The 19314-nt window shown below is 36.4% G+C and overlaps 1 protein-coding gene across 1 annotated transcript in view; it reads right to left on the minus strand.

The window, feature by feature from the left end:
* The window catches only part of AP4E1 (adaptor related protein complex 4 epsilon 1 subunit), an 82325-nt gene that overhangs the window by 51955 nt on the left and 11056 nt on the right, over positions 1–19314 (minus strand). The window contains exons 4-8 of the mRNA XM_008071529.2: positions 16954–17027; positions 15976–16097; positions 13379–13538; positions 11615–11781; positions 7479–7552 (exon numbers count right to left, since the gene is read on the minus strand). Coding sequence (XP_008069720.1) covers positions 7479–7552; positions 11615–11781; positions 13379–13538; positions 15976–16097; positions 16954–17027 — 597 coding nt within the window. The remainder of the gene's footprint in view (positions 1–7478; positions 7553–11614; positions 11782–13378; positions 13539–15975; positions 16098–16953; positions 17028–19314) is intronic.

Consider the following 19314-nt stretch of genomic DNA (forward strand, 5'->3'; position numbering starts at 1 on the left):
TGGGAGCGGCCACTGCACTCCAGTCTGGGCGACAGAGTGAGACTCCAACTCAAAAAACAAAAACAAAAACAAAAACAAGACTGTCAACAAAAAGAAAGTTGCATATGAAAGAAAATACCAAGAGTCCTACTCAAATTACAGGTTCACTGCAACAGGTGATTCACATTCTTAAAGCCTGCTTTATAATATGTGACAACCGGCTAGCCAACAAAGCCATTAAACTCCAAAACTGCTTTGCCACATGAAGACCATGCACCTTGCAAAAATGTGAACACAAAGAACAGAAGCAATTATTGAAGGCCATCGCTTCATCAAATGTGTCTGCACTGAAAGCATTATTCTTAGTGGCTAACCACATTGCTAAAGCTAAGAAGCCCTTTACTATTACTGAAGAGTTGATCCTGCCTGCTGTTAAGGACATTTGTCATGAACTTTTGGGAAAGACCGCAGTTCAAAAGGTGGCACATGTTCCTCTTTCAGTTAGCACCATGACTAGACTGAACTGATGAAATAGCAGAGGATACCAAGGCACAGTCGTTAGAGAGGATTAATGAGTCATGGTATGCAATTCAGGTCCAAGCTGACAAGTCTACTGATATTGACAAGACAACAATGCTTGCTTTTGTGTGATATATTCTTTAGGAGGACATGCATGAGGATATGTTACGAGTACCTTTGTTGCCAACCAATACCACAGGTGTAGAACTATTCAAGTCTTTGAATGATTACATATCAGGAAAACTGAACTGGTCTTCTGTGTTAGTATAGGCTTGGATGAAGTAGCTGCCATGACTGGGCGGCCTTCTGGGTTCACTACTTGGGTCAAAGAGGCCGCTTCTGATGTGAGTGTATGCACTGTGTCATCCACAGAGAAATGCTGGCTAGCTGAAAAATGTCACCTAAACTTAACATTTTGCAGAATGTAGTTAAAATTATCAGCCACATCAAAGTACATGCCCTTAACTCACATCTATTCGTGCAGCTCTTTGAGGAGTTAGATGCAAAGTATACATATCTTCTCTCATACACAGAACTGAGATGGTTTGCTAAAGGTAGATCACTGGCCAGAGGCTTTGAGTTATTAGAGCTGCTGTAAAGATTTCTTTTAGAAAAACAGTCACTACTGGTTATTTTAGAGACACAGAATGGGTAGCAAAAATTGCTTACTTATGTGACATATTCAACCTGCTCAATAAATTCAATCTGTCACTTCAGGAGAGAACAACAACCATGTTCAAATTGGCAGATAAAGTGGTTACATTCAAAGCCAAACTGGAATTATGGGGGCGACAAATGGACATTGGGATTTTTGACATTTCAAACATTAGCAAGGATTTTTAGAGTCTGAACCAGGGCCTTCTTTCTTCCAACTGGGGCATAATCACCTATCTCAGATACAGAAACTATACTTCTCCCTGCCCTGTCCCCCTACCCATAGAAAAATTGTCTCCCACAAAACTGGGTCCTGATGCCAAAAAGGCTGGGTACCACTGTCTTATGAAATCACAGTATCAGAAGAAAGACACAGAGAAGGTACAAAAACAGCACTTAAAAAACATTCTACAAGGTTAAGCATAGTAAGTGTTCTTGATAACATCATTCCTCCTGTATTTCCAAAAGCTTAAACAAGATGCTTACTTTCTTTATGTAAAAGATATATGCTAGCCGGGCTCGGTGGCTCAGCCTGTAATCCCGCGCCTTTGGGAGGCTGAGGTGAGTGGATTGCCTGAGCCCGCGGGTCCGAGACCCGCCTGGGCAGCGAGACCTCATCTCTACAATAAATCAAAAAATCAGCCAGGTGTGGTAGCGCGTGCCTGTAATTCCGGCTACTCGGAAGGCTGAGGCGGAAGGATCGCCGGAGCCCAGCAGGTCGAGGCTGCGGTGGCCGGGAGCGGCCACTGCACTCCAGTCTGGGCGACAGAGTGAGACTCCAACTCAAAAAAAAAAAAAAAAAAAGAAAAAGATATATGCTGAATATTCAACTAGCTATGTTTTTACGGTATGTTTCCCATCAATTAATGTATAGATAAATTTTATGTAAAAAGGTTTATATAAACCTCTTCCATAAAAGAAAAAAGAAATCTGAAATATTAATTTTTTCTTTAAAAACAGAACTGACCCTAATTAAAGGAAAAAAACTACTAAGTTAGTTGAACCTAAAGATATCCCATATATTCAGATGTTGTGCTATAACATCTGTGCTGTGAAAAAAAAAGCTGATATTGTGATTTATGAACTAAACAAAAGCATCTTGGCCAACTGACATATCAAATAAGGCAGGAACAGAAAAACTACCATTAAATCCAGGCTTTAGTCTATTTGTATAAGTCTGTGAACTAAGAATGTTTTTTACATTTTTTAAAGATTGTTAAGAAAAAAAAAAGACTATGCAACAGAAACCTCCATGACCTGTAAAACCTAAAACATTTACTATCTAGCCCCCTTTTGAGAAAGTCTGCCAGACCCTGAACTACCATGGCAGTCCTAAGTAAGATTAAAACTTATGACATTCCATTTTCAGCCATGACTGGCATATTTTTCTTTAATGTTTCCTGCCATTCAGAACTTACCTGTTATCAAATTATATTATCAACCAAAACCTAGTCATTACCTATCTAAAATTAAAACTTATATTTAGATGCTCATAAGATTTCTGAAATACTAGAATAGGAAAATAGTTCAAAAAGTATACTTATTATTAATCTCCTTAGGCACAATCAAGCAGAAAATGAATTTTTAAATTATCTTCCCACTTAGAGCTAAGTCCCTTTGTTTCTTTTCTTTTCTTTTCTTTTTTTGAGTCAGAGTCTCACTCTGTCGCTCAGGCTGGAGTGCAATGGCACGCTCATGGCCACCACAGCCTCAACCTGCTGGGTTTAGGTCATCCTTCCACCTCAGCCTTCCAAGTAGCTGGAGCTACAGACACGCGCCACCACGCCTGGCTAATTTTTTGATTTATTGTAGAGATGGGGTCTCGCCAAGTTGCCCAGGCTGGTCTCAAATCCATGGGCTCAGGCAATCCTCTCACCTTGGCCTCCCAAAGTGCTGGGACTGTAGGCATAAGCCACTGAACCCAGTCTTGTTTTCTAACTTCACCAAAATCTCAGTATCAGTTTATAATTGAAAGAGCAGCCATTCTGTTCTCCTCTCTGTAGTGGTCAAAGTAACAATGCACCTAAGGAGTTTTAAACTTAAAAACACAACATGGAACTTTGGTTACTACTTAGTAACAACCCAGGTCCTAATAAAATACCAAGGAAAAATTATTAAATTAAAAATTAATAATGTTCCAACATTCATGACACTGTAGTTTTATCACAGATATTTTGGGTTGAATTATGTACAAACAAAACTTTAAGTTCTTCTGATACCTTATACTTCAGACGAAACTTTATTTTCATTTAAATTAAGTTAAACAAGTATCTACTGACACCTCTAGCAGGAGGGAGAGGTAGTATCAACCAAGGGGAGTGGAAATCCAGGTCCTCAACTCTGCCTTTGATATTTGGGAATGGAGGGACTCCTGGTTATTGCTGAAGGAAAGGTGTGTGCGCGTTATTGCTAATTAGTGGTGAAAGTTCTGACTCTCCACTAGGCTTCCTCTAACACTACCCCTAGCAAAGAGGGGAGGGGTATCTCATTACTACCTACTCCAAGATAGATGTGAAATCCAGACTTCCCACATCACCTCCACTGACACAGTAGTGGAGACAGGGACTACCTGTTCACCTGGCAGCAATGAAATTCTGGTTGCTTCTCTGCTACCACCCTAGTGGGGAGGGAGGGTTTAGAGTGCCTGTTACACCTCATGAGGATGGAAATATTTAATATTTGTTTTCTACTCAGTCTGTGCTGGTGGGAGTGAGTCTGCTGTTTTTTCTGTGTGGTGCTTGGACAGAATAGAGGTGTTATTGTCTAAAAATTTTGTCTGGCTAGTTTGACCTTTTCTTCTTGGTCCTTTGACAAACAAGATTAAGCTTTTCTTGGGGTATTTGTCTGTGTCTACTGGCATTTCCAGATCGCTGGCTCTCCAGTACCCAATCTGAGGACAAATGTGGCAAAAAAAAAGAAAGAAAAGTCAGTGTACTCACCATCATGTCTGTGTCACTCCTTGACTACCAAGGTCCCTACCCAGCCTATTTTCTCCACCTTCCTGAGTCTTATGTTTCTAATATGTAGTATCCACAGATTCTAGGTAAAGTTAGTGGAAAAAACATGGACAAGTACTTCTACCTGCTTTTGAAGGTTTTGTCCCTGTACTCCATTTTATGTAATTCCTCCAATTTACTAATTTGCCAAAAAAATATCATCCTTATTTTATCAGTATCCTATCCAAAAATTTTCCATACCTCCAGATTTACACAGTATAACATCCAAACTCATTTGGAGGCCCACGAGAGGCACTCCACAATATAGCCTTTCCACTGCTCCCCACCACGAACCATCCAGACTGGTGAGACACTGTTCTCTGAAAATATTTTAAACATCCCTACTACTGTACCTTTTCATGTTCCCTCTGCCTAAAAGTCCCTTCAACCTCCCTTCTGCCTTTCTGAATCCTACCTATTTTGGGTCCTATCACATCAATAAGTCCTTATCCCAGCTGGGCGCAGAGGCTCATGCCTATAATCCCAGGACTTCAGGAAGCAGAGAAGAGAGAACTGCCTGAGCTCAGGGGTTCGAGACCAGCCTGGGCAACTTGGCAAGACCTCATCCCTATAATAAATCAAAAAACCAGCTGGGCATCATGGTGCAAGCCTGTAGTTCCAGCTACTTGGAAGGCTGAGGCGGAAGCATCCCCTGAGTCCAGACTGCGGTGGCCGTGAACATGCCACTGCACTCCAGCCTGGGCAACAGAGTGTGATTCCAACTCAAAAAATAAAATAAATTCCTTATCCCTCAAGCCCCAATCTCTACCCTCTCTGAACTCCTATGATATTTATTCTCTGAACTACCCCTTCACATTCTGCCTTATGCCAGTATTATGCTATCATGAATAAGTTATCTTTTCCATTGGAATGCAAATTCCTTGAAGACAAAGTTTACATCTTATTCTTCTTCATATCCTCTAACCCACTTTACACAATGACTGGCACACAGCAAATCCTCAGTAAATGTCTCTAATGTAATTTATTTCTTGATTTGACACTAAGTTATAATAATAACATTTTTCACAAAAAATATGACTTAGAAAGCATTAAGACTGAAACCCACTTAGATAACTGATAAAGTAAAATAATTTTCTCTTCAATTCAATTAATTGGTTAACACAGTGCCAGCTACTGGAATGTGCTGGTTAATAAGAGAGACACAGTCCCTGTCCTTATGAAGCTTATAATTAAAATTCACATTTTTAGGCAATAAAATATTTATATTAGGATTACTAGAGGATCTACCACTGATATAAGCTATAAACTGTATTAATACAAATATGGTGGGAAAGCATAACAGTGAAAAGCTAAACAAAGGAAATAAAACAACAGAAACCATAATGTTTCTGTGGCAGGTACAACACTGGATCAACAGCCTGCAAAGAAACAAACTGTTGGTGTTGGTTCAAGCAATCTTAATAAAAGAAGAATCCTAATGGAAAACATTAAAAAACATTTCTTCAGGTATATGGTATTCTCTAAATCAAAAGGAACAGATAACAGTGGTTATCTCCAGGAAAGGGAACTAGGTGGTGGGTGATAAGGGTGGAAAGGAGACTTACTGTTCATTGTATACCCTTTTGTACCTTTTGAATTTTGAATCATGTGCAAATATTACCTATTCAAAAAAATAAAAAAATTAAAGCTGAAATGTCAATTATTTAAAAAAAGAAAAACTTTCTGCAAAGAAAAAAAAGCAGATTCTTAACCTATTTTTAAACAGAATTTCTCGAGAGACTTTCAAATCCTTATCCTAGACATGATTACACCACAAACAAAACATGTTAACATACTTTAACTGTCTGGAAAAATTCTGACACTTTTCTGGATCTTCTGACAGCTCAAAGCCAAACCACCTGCTTCAAAAGCATCATCCTCATCTGTGGCCCCTTTTTCTCACTGCAGAGTATGAACCTAGATAATATCAACTGCTTATTAAACTATATACTCATAAGGACAGGGCCTGTGTCTATCTTATTCTTCCTTTTAACTCCCACGCTTAGCATGGAGGAATATACAAATCAACTCTTTCCTCAATCAGTACCTAGTTTAAAACAAAATTAAGTTTTTATTTCATAGACCCTCGATAAATACTGGTTCAACAAATGAATATAGCACTCTTATTGCCTTAGTTACCATTTATACATGTAAAACATAAATCTCTCCTTCAAAGTTTACTATCTCAATTCACTACTATGTGCATTATTTTTTCCATACTAGTGTCACACATGCAATCCTTTCTCCTTATTCATACTGCATCTTTATCAGGCATTTTTTGTTTCAGTTGTATTAGTTCAATTTCTGCCTTCTGGTCTACCCCACATTTCTACAAACCATTGTTCTTAAAGAGTTACAGTTTACTACTGCCTGGAAGAACAAGTAATGCTCTTCATTCCCTACTTCGTGCTATTTTACCAAATTAAGAAATGATTTATCATTTGAGTTATCGCTCTTTCCTCTACAGTATGCAAAATTCAATCTATTTTACTTCTATCTTTGAAATGCCTTAAATAATCTCAATTTCTTCATGAAGTTTTCTCAAACCGATTTAAAAAAAAATAGTTCCTCCATCTGGTTGTTAAAACTGGAAATGTTTTTAGTTACATTCCGAGTTCTCCTCTTCTCCCAGCTTACTCTTATCTTCCATGACTAATTTTTAAAAACTGTATACACAAGTTTATTGTCTCCTCACAAAATAGCACTTATTACTCTACATCTATATATTTTCTATCTACATCCTATTCACATGTCTTCTTAATATCACTGTCTCAGGAAAACTTTCCTTGTTCTCCCCCTAACCTAAGACTGGCTGCTATATTCTCCCACAGCACTTTGTAATTTTCTTTTGTAACATTAACAACATCTGTCCCTTTCCATTCCTCTAATAAAACATAATACTGTTTTATTCACCGCTGTATTCTTAAGCACCTTGCCCAGGGCCTGACAGATAACAGAAATTTAATAAATATTTGACGACTAGTTGACTGATTTACTTTAGAACTGTCTTCAAATACTATAAACTTTTACCAAATATAGAATAGAGCTACTGAGTTATCTTCGTAGTCAATCAGACACTTAATAAACGTTTTCAACAGAAACAATTATAATAATAAATTTAGGTCAACATTTAGAACATGCCATAATTTCAAATTATTGCTACCTATTAGCAATTAAATGCTTACATTGAAAAAAAAATCATAAGCCAAAATACTTCCCTAAAATTAGTACATTAAAATTTTATTGGACTTTATAATAGTCTAACATAGATTTAGCTGCAATACTAAAAAAAAATTAGTCATTAGAGTAACATCTACATATATTACCTACCATATGTGACATTGTGATTTAACTCAGCTCTTCGTAAGGATTCATCAAGAACATCATACATTAATTCACTGGTCCTGTTTAAAAGATATTTTATTTGCAGTAGAATTACAGAATTCTAACCCAATAAAACATAGTTTTTCAAACTTCTCTCTCTTTAAAACTGAGGATCTACAGAAGAGAAGTGAGATAAATTCATTTTATGGTGAAGTTACACAAATTTCACTTCTCAGAAGATTTCATTTGCTGTTTTTCAGAGCTGAACTTTGCGCTTTACCAAAGCTGACCAGACAGCTAGTCAATGAGATATGTATAAGTCAGTTGACTCTTTCCTCACTTGTGACCGGTTTACAAGCCATGTTTTTATTTGGTTGAACATACTGTATTTTGTAATTTTCTTTGCAACAAAATATTTTTTTAAGTTACTATAGTAATACCTCACATATACAGATTATTCCAGACAATATATTATCTGTATTCTTGCCAGACCTTTTTTTTTTTTTTTTTTTTTTTTGAGTCAGAGTCTCACTCTGTAGCCCAGGCTGGAGTGCAGTGGCACACTCATGGCCACCACAGCCTTGACCTGCTGGGCTCAGGCAATCCTTCCACTTCAGCCTTCCAAGTAGCTAGAACTACAGGTGAGTGCCACCATGCCCAGCTAATTTTTTGATTTATTGTAGAGATGAGGTCTCGCCAAGTTGCTCAGGCTGGTCTTGAACCCATGAGCTCAGGCAATCCTCTCACCTCAGTCTCCCAAAGTGCTGGGATTACAGGCACGAGCCACCGTGCCTGGCCGTATCTGTATTCTTAACTGGATAATTTTTCCAAAGTATTCAAATACTAGTCTTTCCCTGAGCAGTAACTTCTTTGGTAAGATTATTTTAACTTACGTTTAACTTACATTAAATATAAAGAAAGATATTTTGTAGGATTGATAGGTTTATACCACTCATATGTCTTTATGGTCTCTGATTACAGTAACAATAACTGCATGGAGTCAGGTACCGTGGGAAAAAAAGTGCGGTGTTTACAAAGCCCTAGTACTCTGCCTTCAAGCCTCCAAAAGAAAAGTCCTCTTCAAGATGCTAATGTGAAAAACTGGCTTCTCAGCTGGTATTGTGTATGTTTTACAAATTCAAAAAGCACTAATGAAAAAAGAAAATACCAGAAACATAGGAATCACAAAATTATCTTTAAGAGAAACTGTCATATAAAACAAACAAAAATATCAAAATAATTTGGAACTATATGAATTAGTTGTAATAGCTACTACAGCTCTCAGAAAATTTCTACTTTTTTCAAGTATATAGCTAAAAAATTCAATTTTAAGTGCATGTATTTTCATTCTATCTTGACTGAAGTATAAATATCCAAAAAATCCAGAACTATATTCTAAAATCCCTCATTTTATTGTGAAAGCATTTCTTCCACAGAAGATAACCACACAGCAGACATTACCAATCCTTCCCCCTCAAAAAAATTCAGTAATATTACACCTAGATTATAGTCTACTTTCTCAATTTTAAAAGCCAATGTTTGGCACAAGAGTCATAATTAACCAAAGAAATGTAGAAACATTTGTGGACATGATGGAAAAAAATGTTAATAGCCTAAAAAGCATAATGCTATAAAATGCAAGAAAATATTATTCAAACAATAGATATAAAAGGCCATAATATAACAGACTTTACCAGTAAATTGGTTCTTTCAATTAAATACTTTAGAATACTATTATAAAATAACATTTTTACTTTGATACATTGAACTAATCACATCCTAATGAAATATAAGATTCATGTTAATAGAAAATCCCATTAGAGTTAGTACAACAAAGGAGAAAACATTCTAAAGTTCTACAACATTATAAAAGAGTTTCACTCTTTTTTTATTAATTTAATCGCACCTAATTACTATTCAGCTGAGCTCTTAGAAGGTAAGGACTGACTTACTTATTTTGGTATGTATTCTCCAAATTCATCCATGAAGGAAAGAAGAAAAGAAGATAATGAGTTAATGAATTGAATAATTAAATTCACTAAATGCCTCCAAAGTTACTTCCTGACAACAATGGATGGCAATAAGCCTTTTTTTTTTTTTTTTTTGAGTTGGAGTCTCACTCTGTCGCCCAGACTGGAGTGCAGTGGCCGCTCCTGGCCACCGCAGCCTCGACCTACTGGGCTCCGGCGATCCTTCCACCTCAGCCTTCCAAGTAGCCGAAATTACAGGCACACGCTACCATGCCCGGCTGATTTTTTGATTTATTGTAGAGATGAGGTCTCGCTGCCCAGGCGGGTCTCGAACCCGCAGGCTCAGGCAATCCACTCACCTCAGCCTCCCAAAGGCGCGGGATTACAGGCTGAGCCACCAAGCCCGGCTGGCATTAAGTCTTTTTAGATCAATGAAATCTGATGCATTAATATGAAATTGATGGTTTTAAAACAGAATTCCAGGGAACTCCAGCTAGAGTTCCACGTTAGGACAGGTTGATGTTATATAAAATAAAAAATAATAAAATAAAAAGTAATTAGGACAAACATTGCTAATGTGTGTTCTTCCTACTCCATCACCTCTATGTTTTCACTCCAGGTTTCAACCAAGGGTGGAGTCATAAGCACAGAAAAAAGTAACACAGTAATACCAAGAGTGATACAGCCCAAATAGTGCTGTTTAGGAGGAGCTCACAGGCAGATGGATTCTGACGTGACATTAAGGAGGCATTTCTAGGAGCAACAGCCTAGAGGATGATCCCTTTGTAAATAGAGGCTAAAAAATTTGAATACAAAGGTACCATATCACATAAAAAGAATGAGATCCATAAAATCAGAAAACTGATTAGCAAATATTTTCTCTAGACAGAAGCATATCAGGAACTCAAGTCAATTTCCTTGCTCTCAAGGGAACTAAAATCTAGTTGAACTTGCTCTCAAACAGTTCAGAAAAACTTTTAAAAATAAAAATAATATACCAGGCATGGTGGCTCATGTCTGTAATCCCCGTACTTTGGGAAGCAGAGGCAAGAGGATTGATTAAGCCCAAGGGTTCAATGCCAGCCTAGGAAACTTGACAAAACCTTGTTTCTACAATAAAAAACAATTAGCCAGGCATGGTGGCACATGCCTGCAGTTCCAGTTACTTGGAAGGCTGAGGCAGAAGGATCACCTGAGCCCAGCAGGTCAAAGCTACAGACAGCAGCTGTGAACACGCCACTGCCCTCCAGCCTAGACGACAGAGTGAGACTCTGACTCAAATAATAATAATAATAACATGTGCACTTGCAAATGCACAAATGCATGGGGGGCAGGTAGAAAGAATGAGAACGATAAAGCAACAAATCCAAATAAATCGATGACGCTAGGTAGACGGTATAAGAGAGCTCCTTGTACTAGTCTTAGAACTTTAAAAGTTTGCAAGTTTGAAAAAGTATGGCGCAATTAAAAGTTAATATATATATAGTTAGAAAGATACCCATAAGAAGTTTAATATAAGTTATCGGCTAAAAGAATAATTCAGAGAGATGAATTAAGAAGGTGAAACACTTACATCAAACTAAAGCAAGGATTGGCAAACTATAGCTCACAGGCCTAATCTAGTCAGACACATTTTTGAAAGGCTTCAAACTAAAGAGAATTTTTCCATTTTTAAATGGTTGAAAAAAAAAATCAAAAGAACAATATTTCATGATGTGGAGATTATATGAAATTCAAGTTTTAATGTCCAAATAAAGGTGTTTTGGAACACAGCCACGCTCATTCATTTATGTACTATCTGGCTATTTTCATACTATAACAGCAGAGTTGAATAAATGCAACAGACAACATAAGGTCCATAAAGCATAAACCATTTATCTGGCCCTTTTCAGAAAAAGTTTCCAGATCCCTGAACTAGAACAATAAAGAAAACTTCACAGAGGAGATGGTGCTTCAAAGGCACCTTTCATAATGGGTAAAATTTGGATAAGCAGAGACTCATGATTATCCCAGCAACCTGAAAGAATTTATGTACTTCTTACAGTGGTTTATTCATTGCTATTAAGTCAATTAAATATCAGAAGAATCTGGTTTATCATAAAACCTCGAGTTGACTAAAGTTTAAGCCTATCATATGGTCTGGAGTCATTAAATAAACCTAAAATAATTTACCTTTGATCGTCTTTTCCTAGAAGTCCTAGTATTCTCAAGAGCTGAATTTGTAACCATGGTGCTGGTACACTGTGGTAATTGAAATCTACTGGAAGCTTTCCTCCAACTACTTGCTTCAAAATAGTTACAAAACTCCCAGTCAAGTCTTTATATCCAGAAGAATTCTCCTATATCCCCCCAGGAAAAAAAATTTCTGTAAATAATAATGTCAAATCAAATATAAATAAACCTGGTTTTTGAAATGTCACATACAGCCTAACTTAATACATGCTTACTTAAAAGTTTATGTTCACATTTAATGAAACAGTGCTTTAAAATGTATGATTTCTTCCATGACGAAACTCTTCTGGCTACCTGATGCAAAGTTGAATCATCCCCAGAAAACCTTCCACCACTCCTTATTTTTCCCCACACATAGTTTAATCACATTTCCAAAGTTCTTATAATTATCTCTTACATAGAATCCTTAACACCCAATACCAGCAATTAAAGCAAAAAGTGAAAGGAACTGGCTTACTGAAAATGGGCAGTAATACCTCTATTTCGGAAGAAATTCAAAGACTTTTTGCAATGTCTAAACTCTGTATCCAAAAGACTTCTCATGTAAATGACTTAAATTCATGCTGGGTAGAAGAGTACAGCCAAGACTACTTAAATATTCAAAGTCCCCAAAATCAGTGAGCCTGCCAATTAAAAATTAATTAAGCATACAGTATTTTAAAGTATTTGCTTCTCCAGTCTAGGGAACATAGCAAGACCTCGTCTTTACAAAAAATTAGCCAGACATGGTGGCACATGACAAGCTGAGACTACTTGGGAGGCTGAAGCAGAAGGACTGCCTTAGCCCAGGATGCCGAGGCTGTGGTAAGCCATGATTGTGCCACTGTACTCCAACCTAGGTGACAGACTGAGACCCCAATTCTAAATAAATACATAAACAAAATATTTATTTCTGAATGAATGTGCCTTATCTGACTAATCTCTTGAAGTGGGAAAATTAAATATATACACCTTAAAATGAACTTAGCTTCTTCATTGTAATTTTTCTTATGAATCAAGGGCAAATTTTTAGAAAAGAAATAATAACTTTCATGTGTTAGTAGATGACAGAGAAAAAATAAGATTTAATATTAAATATTTATATTATACTATTTTAGAACACAATACATAAAAGAGAAGATATGCTTCAGTTCTCTATAACTTTAAATGAATTCAATACCATATTTCTTTTATTTTAGTAGGTGCTCATAAAATTTCTTACAAATATGTACTTTAGGACAAAAGGTCTGAAGCAATACACTGAGACCAAATTAGTATAAATGTATCATCACCATTTAAAAAAGTTTTTTACCAACCCATTCATCTCCTTGTTTTATCTGACACAGTATCAGTATATGGAGTCAACACTGCAGTCTACCTTACACAACCCCTACCAGCCCTCCCCATTCTGTAAGCTGTTATGCATCTCATGAAGCTGTGCAAATGATAACCACCCCTTGAAAAACCACAAATCTGTAAATTTAAGGCACCTTCTATAGCTACCATTTTTCCACACCTTAGTAAGATAAAAAAAATTTACCCATTAAAAAAAAGACTAATTCTATAATGTGTCTACAAATCATGTTATCAATAATTTGCAAAAATTACTATTACAAAGTCAATGATAAAAGCATAAAATGTTAATTAAGTATCTTACTGAAATGTCTGAGATTTCTTTTAATTCCATATTTTTTAATGATAAAAATTGTTGAAAGTCCAACTTACTTTAATCATCCTAAGGTATATGTGCAAGGAGGCAGCCATGACCCCAACATCTCTATCACAAAGTGCCTTCCGAAACTTAATATGGATATGTTGTACTTGATTAGGAGCAATGAGATGAAATTTGTATAATGCCAGAACAGCTTTTCTTCGTATAATCTCCCTAAAGACAAAAAATGAAATCTAAACAGGACAGTCTAAATTGTCAGACATTTACTTTGAAAGCGTATGAGCCAGATAATTTCAAAATATCAGTCATTACTTTAAACCAGAAAGAATGATATATTTACTATTAAGTTATGTATCTGAATACACCAAACTATAAAAAGGTGGTTATCTCTAGGAGATAAATCTCAAGACTCTCTTATTTTGAGTCAGAGTCCCACTCCGTTGCCCAGGCTAGAGTGCAGAGGCACACTCATGGCCACCCCAGCACCGACCTGCTGGGCTCTGGCGATTCTTCTGCCTCAACCTTCCAAGTAGCCGGAACCACAGGCGCGCACTACCAAGCCTGGCTAATTTTTTTTTCATTTATGGTAGAGACAAGGTCTCACCATGTTGCCCAGACTGGTCTAGAACCCCTGGGCTCAGGCAATCCCCTCAACTCAGCCTCCCAAAGTGCTGGGATTACAGGCTTATGCCACCACATCCAGCAGATCTCAAGACTTTAACTGTCTGTGTTATATATTTCTCTAATTATGGAATTTTTTGTAACAAGCACATATTGCTTTTGAAATCAGGAAAAAACAAGATAAACAAATATCTTAATTTCCTGATTTCACTTTTAAAAGTCATATCTCTAAAAACTGGGTCAAGAGTCAACAGTAAGTTTAAATCGTAGTAAGTCATTTTGGCTAGTATATCAGCTAGTCTCTTTATTAATATTAAAATCTCTTTAACATTCTCACTCTAAAGTAGTAGATTTCTGTATTTCTTTTTTAATGTCATTGACAAGCAGACTCCAAATACTTTGATGGGGCGGAGTACAGGGGACACACATGGAAAAAATAATGTTATTCCTCTCATTGCCCAGTTCACTTGTTCCCAAACCTCATAATAATAAAGAGGAAAAGAATATACTAGTTTTGTGCTTCATTTGTAATCGAGTGTCTAGCACACACAGGCAAAAATAAAGAAATACTATCCTATATTCATAATGTAGTTTTGAAGAAAGTATATTCCTTGTTATTCTCCATCATGCCTATTTCTACACATCTTTTATTTGTAGACTGTGCTGGCAGTACTCACAATAGTAGCATCACAAAAGTGAAATATTTATTTTTACAGTCACTTAATATATGATTCTGTTATTAAAAGGATGTATAACTAACATACCATAAAGGAATATAAAGTAAGTTAAACTTTTTATTTAAAAAAAAAAAGTTGGCAAATCTTTTCCTAACTTTAAAAATTATGAAATTAAGGGGCTGGTCAAAAACAAAGTAATGCCAAGTATCGTGAACAAGTAAGTCAAGTTAATAGGAGTTAAGGAATCTTCTAAGAGAAAATTAGCAAAATAGCACTACAAGTTAAAGTTACTTGGATATATTCTGCTATAAAATAGAATTTGAATGCTGGGGTTTTGATATAAAAAGGATCTTCCCACTACAGTGAAGCTTTGCATTCATAACACTTGAATCATGTCCATATGTTTTCCATTATTTCACTTTATCCTCAAAACAACTTTGTGACAACTAAGGAGCTTCAACCAGCCCCATATAGACAAGGAAAAACAGGACCACTGCTCATTAGTGGTAGAATTGGGAAGAAAGCCAAGGATTCTTGATACTAAGCCTCACACTCTCTCTCCCAATTTAACTTAAGAAAGCTGCCTAACATTTTTGTAAGCCGACATAAAAATAAGGACAATCCTATGGGGAGTTCTGTATTACATCTAGCATTCAAAAAACATTCTCTGTCCTGGTAGGATTAAATTAAAGTTACGGAGATATAGTAGCTCACGTCTGTAATCCCAGAGTTTTGGAAGGAAGGCGGGAGGATCACTTGAGGCCAGGAACATAGTGAGACCTTTGTCTCTACAAAAAGTTCTAAAACTTAGCTGGACACGGTGGCACACACCTATAGTACTAGCTACTTGGGAGGCTGAGGTGAGAGGATCCCTTGAGCCCAGGAGATCAAGGTTACAGTGAAGTATGATTGCACCACTGCATTCAAGCCTAGGTGACAGAGTCTCTAAAAAAAAGCAAAAATTGCCAGGCACGGTGGCTCACACCTGTTATCCCAGAACTTTGGGAGGTAGAGGCAAGAGGACCACCTGAGCCCGGGGGTTTGAGACCAGCCTGGGGAACTTGGTGAGACTTCATCTCTACAATAGATCAAAAAAATTAGCCAAGTGTGGTGGCGCACACCTGTAATTCCAGTTACTTGGAAGACTGAGGTGGAAGTATTGCCTGAGTCCAGCAGGCAGAGGTTGCAGTAGATGTGAGCATGCCACGGTACTCTAGCCTAAGCGACAGAATAAGACTCCGACTCAAAGAAAAGAAAGTAAAAATTAAATCCATTTTAAAAATTAAAGTTATAATTAATTTGCTAGTTCTAAAAATATGATATAAACACCCATGCCAAAAGAATTTACTTACTTAGAATGTTGAAGTTTATCTTCTATTAATGGAAGAACAGCTGGAATCATTTCTTGAGGGAAAATCTGGCTGACAACAGTAAGTGCCATACACACTTCTACTAGGTTAGTGCTCTGCAAGTCCTAGCATAATTATTAAGCAAAGAAAACATTGTGTAAATTTTGAAATGAGGGAAGGCAGACTCAACACTGAAACAGCCCTATATACTTATTAATTTTCCACTAACTTTATAATTAATTTATAAATCCAAATTTATATATTTTATAGGAATAGTCTTATTTGTTTCATTTGCCTTAATAGAGTCAATAGATAAATATATCCAAAAAGCAACTGACACAAAATGAAACCGTATTTCTATTCTGATACTGGCCCAAGTAGTCGCCTCTATTACAGCCTTTACACACACTCACTCTCTTTCTCTCTCTTTCACACATGTCAAAGAATTGACACAGATAAACAGGAAAAAGCTCAATAATCCAATTATACCTCAGTATCAATTCTGATTAGAAGTTAACAGGAGAAAATATTGTGAATGTGGATTAAACTGTTTTTATTATCTGTACATTTCAGTTCCTCAATTCTATTCTTTTAAAAAATAATTTAGACTTTAAAGATTTCAAGTATTTGGTTTATATCTATATCTCTTCAGAATAGATCCTAGAGAAAAAGACAACAACATGGAAAGTATACCTAAGAGCCTGAAGATCTGGAATATAATTCTGCGTGCTTTAAAATGAAATAATAATAATAACCAGTAGCAGCTACTAGTTCACACAGTATTTCACTTAACCCTCACAACTCTGTTAAGTTCTATTATTTATCCCCATTTTACAGATGCAGAAAATGATCTAAAAGATCTAAGCCCATTCTATAAGCCCATCTTTTTCTAAAATTATCTTATTCAATATGATTGAGGACAAATGTCAGATGCCTGCAGTAATTATTTAACTTCCTATTAGCCAACATACAATACAGTACCTTTACAACTGTATTCACAAGGAGAAGCAACAATTCATGACTTTCATGTAGAAATAAAGAAACAGCCAAATAACCTATAAAAGTTGAGAAGAAAAGTCTCACTACAACCACCAAAAATAAACGTTTCACAAGAAGTTAAACAAAACAATCTTGTAATATATCCCAAGTTTTCAGTATTAAAAATACCAGTTACAGGTAAACATAAAACAAATTACAAAATACGAAGTTAAAAACCTTGGTGGCATGTGCCTGTAATTCCAGCTACTTGAAAGGCTGAAGCAGAAGGATCACCTGAGACCAGCAGGTTGAGGCTGCAGTGGCCCTAAGTGTGCCACTGCACTCCAGACTGGGTGACAGAGTGAGACTCCAACTCCAAAAAAAAAAAAAAAACCAAACAAACAAACAAACAAAAACTTTAGTAAGGAAGATCTTAGACATTCTTCACCCTGGAACCTTTCAGAATTATGTATTTCACAGAATATACCTGAAATGGAAGAGAGGCTATGTATACCAACTTAAAGGTCTGTAAATTACATTAAGAAGATATTCCTTCTATCTTTTGTACAAATAGGTACATTATCAATCAAAACATTCTATATCTTATAGCCAAACATATAATAATTCAAAAATTCATAGTTATTACAGTTAAGATAGTGAGTTACTGGCTATTTGTATTGCATGTGCTACCAACCCATATGATGCAAATCATATATTAAATATATTAAGCAACCCATAATACCTTATTTTCTTGTTGTTGAGGAAAGAAACACCATCTACATATTAAATATACTCATTGGCTTAAATAAGCACTTTTACCTCAATAATATTTAAACATTTAAAAGTATTTTAAGATTGAGGAAATACATAATACTATCACAAATGCCATGTACATGGAATATAGAAGCTACAAGGCATTTTCTCTGTCACTCCTCATATTTATAATCAACATTTATTAGAGAGTTACTATGGGTCAAACATTTTATATGCCTTACCTTATTCAATCCTCACAACAACTCTATGAGCTATCATTATCTGAATATAAAAATAAGACCTAAAAAAGGGTAATTTTCCAAGGTCTACAGCTATTACACGGTGGATACAAGACTAAAACCCAGAAAGTTGGAGTCAGGTCATATTTCTATCTCCAATATCCTACTGCCTCTCCACATATTCTACCTTGAGGCCCAATTATCTGACTCCACCCTCACTGATTTTCTTTTTTTTTTTATTATAAAGATGTGGGGTACAATTCAGGGTTAGGTGTACAGACGTTGATTATGCAGATACCCTTGTTGATGAGGTATGCCCCTTCCTCCCCTAACATGTTCCCTCAACTGCCAATTCCACCCGCCCTCCCCTGACAGTTTCCCACTACTGCCAATCCCTTTCTTATAGTTTATAGCTGCTCAAGGTCCGCTTATGAGTGAGAACATATGGTACTCTGTTCTTTGTTTCTGTGATAGATCACTGAGTGTGATCGACTCTAAATTCATCCAAGTTGCTGCAAAGTTCACGTTTGCCCTTCTTTATGGCTGCATAATATTCCATTGTGTATATGTATCACTTTTTTTTATCCATTCCAGCTTCGATGGGCAACATGGTTGGTTCCATGTTTTTGTTATTGTGAATAGAGTTGGAACAAACATGCATGTGCAGGTATCTTTTTTGTAGAATGATTTTGAGTTCCTCCAGGTATATTCCCAATAGGGGAATTGTTGGGTCATATGGAAGGACAATTTCTAGTTCTTTCAGAAACTGCCACACTGTCTTCCAAAGAGGTTGCACTAGTTTACATTCCCACAACAGTGTAGAAGCGTTCCTTTTTCTCTTCATCCTTGCCAACGTCTGTTGTTGTTTGTTTTATTAATGATGGCAATTCTTACTGGGATTAGGTGGTATCTCAATGTAGTTTTGATTTGCATTTCTCTGATGATGAGTGAGGCTGAGCACTTTTTCATGTGCCTGTTGACTACCCAAATATCTTCTTTTGAGAAGTGTCTATTCATGCCTTGCCCACTTTTTAATGGGGCTGTTTGTTTTTTTCCTTTGGGCGCGTTTGAGTTCCTTGTAGATCCTAGATGTTAGGCCTTTGTCAGATATATAGTTGGCAAATATTTTTTCCTATCCTATGGGCTGTCTCCCTGCTCTCTTGATGGTTTCTTTTGCTTTGCAGAAGCTCATTAGCTTGATGAGGTCCCACTTGTCTATTTTATTTCTTAAGGTATGGGCATTTAGGGTACTGTAGGAATTGACTGCCAGTTCCAATTTCCATAAGGGTGTCTCCGGTTTTCTAAGATTCTTATAGTTTGAGGTTTTACGTTTAGGTCTTTAATCCATTTAGAGTTAATTTTTGTGTATGGT

Source organism: Carlito syrichta, unplaced genomic scaffold (genome assembly GCF_000164805.1).
Source record: "Carlito syrichta isolate Samal-C Ts95f unplaced genomic scaffold, Tarsius_syrichta-2.0.1 Scaffold314363, whole genome shotgun sequence".
Lineage (NCBI taxonomy): Eukaryota > Metazoa > Chordata > Mammalia > Primates > Tarsiidae > Carlito > Carlito syrichta.